At 38.7% G+C, this 8,698-nt stretch overlaps 1 protein-coding gene across 1 annotated transcript; it reads left to right on the top strand.

The window, feature by feature from the left end:
* The first annotated feature begins 218 nt into the window (after window positions 1-218).
* On the top strand, window positions 219-4,888 carry LOC102531850 (C-type lectin domain family 4 member E). The gene is made up of 6 exons (XM_006218400.4): window positions 219-389; window positions 1,221-1,313; window positions 1,922-2,011; window positions 2,999-3,150; window positions 3,768-3,883; window positions 4,689-4,888. The coding sequence occupies exons 1-6, from the start codon at window positions 353-355 to the stop codon at window positions 4,837-4,839; spliced, it is 639 nt and encodes a 212-aa protein (XP_006218462.2). The 5' UTR covers window positions 219-352; the 3' UTR covers window positions 4,840-4,888.
* The last annotated feature ends 3,810 nt before the right edge of the window (window positions 4,889-8,698 follow it).

Here is an 8,698-nt window from a genome sequence, read left to right as displayed (position 1 = left end):
CAACATTTTTAAGCCCATCATAGCTCCCCAAGGTCAGCTTGGTTTGTGGAAGCTTACCATTTCATCATTTCCCCATTTTGTTGTTTCGTGGAGTGAGGAGATGGACTTGTTGCCCAGTAAACTCCCTCGTCCTCCTTATGCAAGAAAGGAAATTCTGATTAAACACACAGCCACAGAACAAGTTAATTTTCTCCTGTCTTAGGGTTGAGCTTCCTAAAACACAGATGAAGTGTTCAACTTTCAGATTCATTTTCTTTGAATCTTGTCAACAAAACACTCTCGGACTCAGAAACTGAGGAGAGAAAGACAGGAGAGACACAGAGGAGGAAGGAGAGAGAAAGAGAAAGAAAGAATGAACTCGTCCAAATCATCAGCATCCCAACGCACAGGTAAACTTTGCAACTATCCCTTTTCTTTCAAGGATCCTTTTTTTGGAAGGGATGATGGATATGCTGAGGACAGGACAAGAGAAAAGTAAAGCAGGAGCAACAGAGACAGAGAATGAAAGCAAGGAAAATAAGAGAATGGTTAGAAGACTAAGTGAAACATAGGAGGGGTTGCTGGAGATTGAGTTCAGGGAGAGCTACCTGACTGCTGTTTCTACCCTTTGTATAGTTTATTGTGTCCCACTGGGCAAGTCACCTCACATCTCTGGAACTTGCTCTCCTCGTCTGTAAAATGCATATTAGAAGGGAGCAAGAGAGGAGCTTCTAGATGGTTAATGTTTTATCTGATTGATTTACGAAGGGCTTGGAAGAGGAGACACTGAAAAGAGGAGAACAGGAGACAGGCAAGAAAAGCAGGGAAGAGGGAGATGGAGAAAGGGAGAGAGAAAGATAGGGAAAGATGGGAGGAAAAAATCTGAGAGGGTTAGAAAGGAAGAACTGCACATTTGCCCGTGTTCATGAGTCAGAGTCTTAAGAGCAGGGATGGATTATTTGAGCGGTTCTAAAAGTGTGATCCCCAGACCAGCGGCATCTGCAGCTCCTGGGGACTTGTTGGCTCCATACCAGCTCTACTGAATATTTAAGTCTGGACGTGAGACCCCATGACCTGTGTTTCAGCAAACCTTCCAAATGATTCTGATGCATGCCGAAGTTTGAGAATTACTCAATATAGACAAAGGGAGTAGAAGGAAACCAGCAAGGTTGAATACGAATTTCTTACATCTCTTTTGTATCTTCCTAGGGAAGACTGACCATGTTTGTGTCTTTCTGCAGAGAATGGATGCTTCTCTTCCCGGGTGTTCTTATGGACTGTTGCTGGGGTCTCCATCCTACTGCTCAGTGTCTGTTTTATCGCCAGATGTGTTGGTGAGTTCTGAAGGTCAAATTCAGTCTCCCTGGTGAATATTAGGAGTAAATTCTTCCTTGTTGCCTATGGGTTCCCTCCTCCCACAAAGGGTATTTCTGTTTCACTTTTCCCCTTATTTATCTCCAGGTTATTCCTCAAGCCAGAAACTCCAACTAGCACAAAGCTGTTACCAAATTTCAATGACCTGAGACACATTTTTCATGGTACACATCTTCCACCTCCTTAGTGGCCCTGAGTCCTCTGCCTTTGTAGCCCTATCATTAGTGTAACCTTCTGTATGACATCTTAGCCAGGGACACAACAAATCACTTTTTGGAAGGAAGGGTTGGGAGGTTAGACTTGGCATAAGAGAGACTGCAAACACATTTGTTTTCTTTGGGCCTCTGGGCCTGAAATAAAGTATATTCATTTTCATAAATCAGGAAAACCATGAAGTGTGAATTCCCTCTTCCTTCTTTGGGTAAGTAAATCTCATCTCCTCTCCAAGCTGGAGGAAAAGTAGACAGTAAGAAAATATAATTATTAGTACATTTGTTATGGCAACAAAAATGATAAAATGTGTTTTTTTCAAGAGAAATGAACACTAACTGTGCTCCTTTCCTTACAGTGACGTATCACATCTTTCAACTTTGTGATGGGAAAAAGGTCCAGCCGCGTGAGGATTTAATGGAGCTCTCCTGCTATAATGATGGATCAAGTATAATAGCCCTCAAGTTTGGACATCAAAATTTACATATCAACGTTTTCTGGTTTCTAGATTGATTTGGGGGATAAGTAAAGTAATCAGATTAGGTTCTGTTTTTCAAAAGCAAAATACAAAATCTTGCCTGTACTGTCAGAGAATAATGAGGAGTTGGGAAGAGGACAGGATTAGAACTTTGGAAAGTCAGTTAGCATTGGGACAGGAATTCTTGGGGACATTATAGCAAACTTTTAGAATAAATTTGAGTTATATGTCTGAACAATAAATCTAGAAGAGGAAGCTGTCATTCCCAGCGGTACCCTTTTTCTTTTCACTCATCACCTGCTTCCAAAATGAGCTTGGAAAAAAAAAGCACAGAGGAGGAAATTTGGAAATACCTCAGAAGCATACCCCTAAACTCTTCCACGTAGTCTTGTTCCAAGCCTTACAAAATGCCCCATGAGACTGGAGTATGACTTCCTTCTCCGGGCTATAATGTCCTCACCATTAAGTTAAGAGAGATTGGACAATTTATTTTTAAGAAACTTCAAAGGCTTAAATGCTATCATTCTAAGAACTTGATCCCATCTGGACAAGCAGTTTGGAGATTCTGTTGAGGGTACATTGATAGGCCAACACGAGAGATGGTTACTTACAGGTCACTCAGATAAAATGCATAAACTTCTCTGACCTTGGCAGTCTGTGAACAGATAATAGGGTTCCATACCAATAGCATAACCGAGGCAGATTGTATGTATGGTTGTGTTTGGCACTGACATCTGGAAAATAAGGATTATGTCTCAAAAAAAAAAAAAAGAAAATTGCTGTCTGTGCTTGTTGACATAGGACTTAACTACAAGTCTTAGACGGTGAGCTATGGGGCATGAATGAGGGGTTCCAAGACTTCTGACTGTAAATGATGAGCTTTATTGGCCCCGAAGAAGGCTTCTGTTGTCTTACCCAGTTCTTGTGGGGCTCTCACGGAAACTTCTCTCCTTCCAGGTTCACTGAAGAAGTGCTGTCCATTGAACTGGGTGCATTTTCAGTCTAGCTGTTACTTCTTTTCTACTGACACCATGACCTGGACAGCAAGTTTAAAAAACTGCTCCAGCATGGGGAGTCATCTGGTGGTTATCAACTCGCTAGAGGAGCAGGTAATGAGAGTACAGCTTCCTCCAGTGTCCGTCACAGGAGCCATCTTGTTTTCCATTCACGTGTCCAGTATTGGGCATACAATTACTATGTGTTAAAAAAAATTTACTGAAATACATGCTGGTCTTACTATTTCTGTAAGTCAATACCAACTTTAATATATTTTCACTACTAGAAGAAACTAAAAAAATGAAATTCCCACATTCAGCTCATTTATTAGTAAGCCTGGAAAAAAAGAGGGCTGGGACTTCATTTTAGAATGACCATTATGTTTATGAACATGTCATATGAAAGACAGTGAGCAAAAATTGTCTATTTTCTTTAAGTTCTGATTTATAAAGTTTTGTGTTGCCAATAACAGTAGATAAACTTTGAATGAGTTATTGAGAACCTCCTTCTCTGCTGATGGTTCTTTTTCATTGGTTTAATTTTAGGGTACATATGTTTTAGCACAATAAACAAATCAGGAGATAATCTTCCATGATCTTACAATTTCAGGCCCATTTTTCTATCATCTCTGGTCCAGATCCTACCTTCTCTCTTTTAATAACAATTACCTTCAACATTTGTTCAGCACTGGAATAATGGATCTCCTAATTTTTGTATGTATCTTCCATAGGAATTCCTTTTCCTTACAAAACCTAAAAAGAAAGAGTTTTATATTGGACTGACGGACCAGGTGACCGAGGGTCAGTGGCAGTGGGTAGATGGTACACCTTTCACAAAGGATCTCAGGTAATTTCCTTCTTGTAGGAGAACTGTAACATTGCCCCAAATCCTAAAGTTAGCCTGCGGTTGACGGGAGTTCTCGGAACAGCCTTCATTCCAGGAGGTATGTTCATGCCCACCCATGGTGATACTAGTTGCAAGAAGGGAAAGAGCTGATGAGGAAGAGGGAAAAGAGAGGCCTCAGGGTCTGCTTCCCCCATTTCCTGGAACTCCCTCAAGAATGAATGGGAAATAACAGACGAAAACGAGAAGGGGCTTGGAACTGAACACTAATTCACTGGAAATGCAGGAGAGGCAAAGGGTGCGATGCAGGGTCTTATGCCCCCAAACTGTAGTAAATGAGACAAAAGCAGTGACTTGAGAAAGATAAGAGATTCTTACGGTGTAAAAGTAGGAGGCTCTGATCCTTTAAAGAGTTGTTTCACTCCAGCACTGTAACACCACTGACGTACGCACCTCAGTTAAGGCAAACTCTGTAGAATAAAGGGGGCCAAATGTCGTAGGAGATATGAGTGTGAAGGAAAGAAATCCATCAGGATACCAGTCTGTCCCATAACATATCATTCTGGGTCTAAAGCCACGAGGGACCGATTCAGAGTACAAAGTCAAAAAGACCCAGATCAGCTTCGTTACTCACAAACTCTATGACATAGAGAAACTGGTTAGCTCCTCAGAGATTCCTTTTCTTCATCAATAAAGAGGAGATTATATTACCTACCTCACAAACTGTTGTGACGTTAAATAACACAAATGGGATTTGGCTCGTAAATGGGTCCCTTCACCTCCTGTAAATCTCCCGTGTCTCTTTCAGCTTCTGGGACATAGGGGAGCCCAACAACATAGCTACAGTGGAGGACTGTGCCACCATAAGAGACTCTTCAAACCCGAAGCAAAGTTGGAATGACGTAACCTGTTTCTTCAGTATGTACTGGATTTGTGAAATGCCAGAAAGAAATAATTGAACAAAGAAAAATCTCCAACACAGAAGGCATAACTTAAATATTTAACTGAGAATCGTTATGAACTATGTAACAAGAGCGTAAACAAACAGCTGCACAGCTCCAATATGAGAAAAGCGTGCATTGCACTTTATAAGGACATCATTAAGTATTTGTTGCCTTGCTATCAATAAAAATGAGTAGTTTTGAATGAAATATAATTCATGATACTGACTGAAGTGCGTTGTTCTCTACATCAGTCTTGGGGTTTCTCAGAATTTACCAAGTTTCTCTGGCAATGCTGTGAGAAGAAAGGAATGTCTTTTGGTACTTTTGCTTCATTTGCGAGTATTCATACGAAAATACAGGGACATTGAACAAGTACAGAATCCAGCCAAGAAGAGAATTTTGGAAAGTGCCTTTAAACAATCACCTGAATTTGGGCTCTGTCAATTTGTCTTCTTTCTAGTTCTGAAAATTCTGTCTTCTCTTCTTGATTTCATACTGTCTTTTACCCCCTACTCAAGAGTATATCCTCAATATGTTCTCCTGCACAATGAGTAGGAAACACTGTCAAGTCATGAAACTTATTCCTGCTCAAGAGACTAGGGTGGACTTCCTGGCCAAAGGCATTTACTGCCCCTTCTTAGAAAGGCGATGCTAACAATCAGCTCCAAAGAGACTGTCCTCCAGTCCTCTCGTCCCAGAAACTCACCTTCCTCTCTGTTCCCTTCCGCTGGCTAACTGGGTCTCACCTGAATTTATATCTATTGCTCAGCCAGAGCCAGAGTCCAACAATCAAATTATTCTAAGAGAATATTCAACTTGACACTTACCTGTCTCAAGCCTGCCCACTTACTGCATGATAGTCTATCAGTACCAATAAGTTTATTCAAGAATATGTAAGTAACACAGCAGATTTTATAACCATGTTTCTTGCACACAGTCCCAAAACGAGACCCTCAAAATTCATACGTTGGAATTAACACGTAATCACTGAATGGGAAAATTCAACAGAACAAGTGCATATGTTAGCTTTCTTTACAAACATTTATTTCTCTTAGTCAAAAGTGACAATCTGTGGTTTTGAAGTCAATATGCCTTTAAAAACAAGTCATTCAACCTGAAAGTAATTCAATAAATATATCTTCTATTTATATAAATTATATATTTCTATATTAAATAAATTATATATTTCTAATTTCTTTTTTCATATTGTAAACATCAATTTAGGGAACATTGAAAACATGATAAATTTTTTTATTCATTGTTGTTACACTTCAGTTGGCTATAATTATTTTAAATTTTATTTCAATATTGAAAGACATAAAAATATTAATGTGTGCTATTTCCCCATTTACTTAGGATTTAGGTTATACAACCAACTTTGTCTTCAAAGTTTGGCAAGGAAAGAAACAATTGTTAAGGGTTTAGTGGTTAGAGTAAAGGTCATTGGAACCTAGATTATTTATCTGGAAAATTCTTCTTTAAGAAGCAGAGCATCCAGTTGAAACTTTTAAAATATAACATTTTATAAATAGGGCTACACAAATACGTAAGAACCAGAAAACCCAGAACATTACAAAAAATAAAAGAATAATTAATCATTCATATTCCCAAGACCGTATTCCTCAAATAAACCACTGTTAAGATTTATTTTGGCCCCTAATTTTTTTTTATTGTTAACTTTTTAAAAATTGAAGTACAGTTGATCTACAATGCTAATGTCTACTGTACAGCATAGTAATTCAGTTATACATATATATATTCCTTTTTCGTATTCTTTTTCATTATAAGCTATTACAAGGTGTTGAATATAGTCCCCTGTGCTATACAGTGGGACTTTATTGTTTATCTATTTTATCTACAGTAGTATATAGTACTATATACTTTATACATAGTAGCTTTCTATCTTGTAATAGTAGTACAGTATAGTAGCTAAACCCAAACTCCCAATTTATCCCATCACCCACCTCCTGTCCCCCCTGGGAACCATAAATTTGTTTCCTATGTCTGTGAGTCTATTTGTTTTGTAAATAAGTTCTTTTGTCTCATTTCTTTAGATTCCACATGTAAGTGATATCATACGGCATTTTTCTTTCTCCTTCTGTCTTACTTCACTTAAAATGATGATCTCCAGGTCCATCCATGTTGCTGCAAATGGCATTATTTCATTCTTTTTTATGGCTGAGTAATATTCCATTGTATACACAAACCACAACCTCTGTGTCCAGTCATCTGTCGATGGACATTTAGGTTGCTTCCATGTCTGGCTGTTGTAAATAGTGCTGCGATGAACATTGGGATGCGTGTACCTTTTCAAATTAGAGTTTTCTCTGGATATATGCCCAGAAGTGGGATTGCTGGATCATATAGTAAGTCTGTTTTTAGTTTTTTGAGGAATCTCCCTACTGTTTTCCATAATGGCTGCACCAAATTGCAATCCCACCAACAGCATAGGAGGGTTGATTTTCTCCACACCCTCTCCAGCATTTAACCTTTGTGGATTTTTTTTTTAATGATGGCCATTCTGACTGGTGTGAGGTGATAGACACGTCAATGTAGTTTTGATTTGCATTTCTCTGATAATTAGTGATACTGAGCATTTTTTCAGGTGTCTGTTCGCTGTTTGTATGTCTCCATTGGAGAAATATTTGTTTAGGTCTTCTGCCCTTCCTTGATTGGGTTGTTTGTTTGTTTGTTTGTTTGTTTTTGCTATTGAATTGTATGAGGTGTTTGTATATTCTGGAAATTAAGACTTTGTCAGTCACATCACTTGCAAATATTTTCTCCATTCCATAGGTTGTCTTTTCATTTTGTTTATAGTTTCCTTTGCTGCACAAAAACTTATACATTTAATTAGGCGTCACTTGTTTATTCTGGCTCACATTTGTTTATTTGTATTACATTTCTTTTGGGTAGGTGTGGTCTACAAATAGTGACGGTTTGGGTTTTTTCTTTCCAGTTCTTCTGATTATTCTAAGCTAGCTGGGACTACCAATATACTGCTACATAGACGCGGCTACAGTGAGCATCCTTGCTTTGCTCTGGACTTTAAAGAAAACACTTCTGGTGATTTACCATTAAGTTTTTAATGGTTGCTGTAGGTGTGGGGTGGACCCTCTGCAGAAAATTCCTTTTACTCCTTGTTTGTTAAATGTTTTACACTAATTTATTGATTTTATTAAGTGATGCTTAAGCATCTCTTTCTAAATGTTAATATGATTAATTAATCAATAAACTCACATACTATGTGCATACATGTACATTGCTTAAAAAACCAAAATCTTCTACAAGGGTTATAACTGGAAATAGCTATTTTTGGCTAACTCCTGATGCCCGTGTCCAAGAGGCAACCATACTCAACTCTTCAGATGTTTCTTCTGTTGAGTTCCATGTTTCTAAACAGTGTAGGTTCTACTTCTATCTAATAGTTTCCAAATACAGTTTATACTAAAATGTTTTTTTCCATTTTAGATAATTTGATAATTTCTCCATGGTCATAAAAAACAAGAATCTCCCTCTCTCTCTCTCTCACTCGTAAAATTCTCATCCCTCTGACGGGAAGGTATATAGCTCAGTGGTAGAGCACATGCTTAGCATGCATGAGGTCCTGGGTTTGACCCCCAGTCCCTCCATTAAAGGCACTTGGTGCTACTTCAGCTGTCGTAAAGAAACTGGAAGAATGGTAGAGGTGCCATGAGAGTTGAGAATAGACTGAAAAGGAGCAAGGGTGGACGCAGGGAGACCAGCCAGAAGGCTGTTGCAATAATGCAGGTAGGAGAGATGGTAGTTTGGTCTGTGGCGGTAGCCACTGGAGGGAATGAAAAATGGTCAACATTGGGAGAAATAGGCTAGAAGTATGGATGTAGACACAGGTGTA

Source organism: Vicugna pacos, chromosome 34 (genome assembly GCF_048564905.1).
Source record: "Vicugna pacos chromosome 34, VicPac4, whole genome shotgun sequence".
Classification (NCBI taxonomy): Eukaryota; Metazoa; Chordata; class Mammalia; order Artiodactyla; family Camelidae; genus Vicugna; species Vicugna pacos.
This window is presented reverse-complemented; position numbering and strand designations above follow the sequence as displayed.

Excerpts from the sequence above, each read along its gene's own strand:
- LOC102531850 (XM_006218400.4), top strand. The coding sequence starts at position 353 with ATGAACTCGTCCAAATCATCAGCATCCCAACGCACAG. Across the intron at positions 2,012-2,998 it reads CTGCTATAATGATGGATCAA|GTTCACTGAAGAAGTGCTGT; the intron begins GTATAATAGCCC and ends CTCTCCTTCCAG. Across the intron at positions 3,884-4,688 it reads CCTTTCACAAAGGATCTCAG|CTTCTGGGACATAGGGGAGC; the intron begins GTAATTTCCTTC and ends TGTCTCTTTCAG.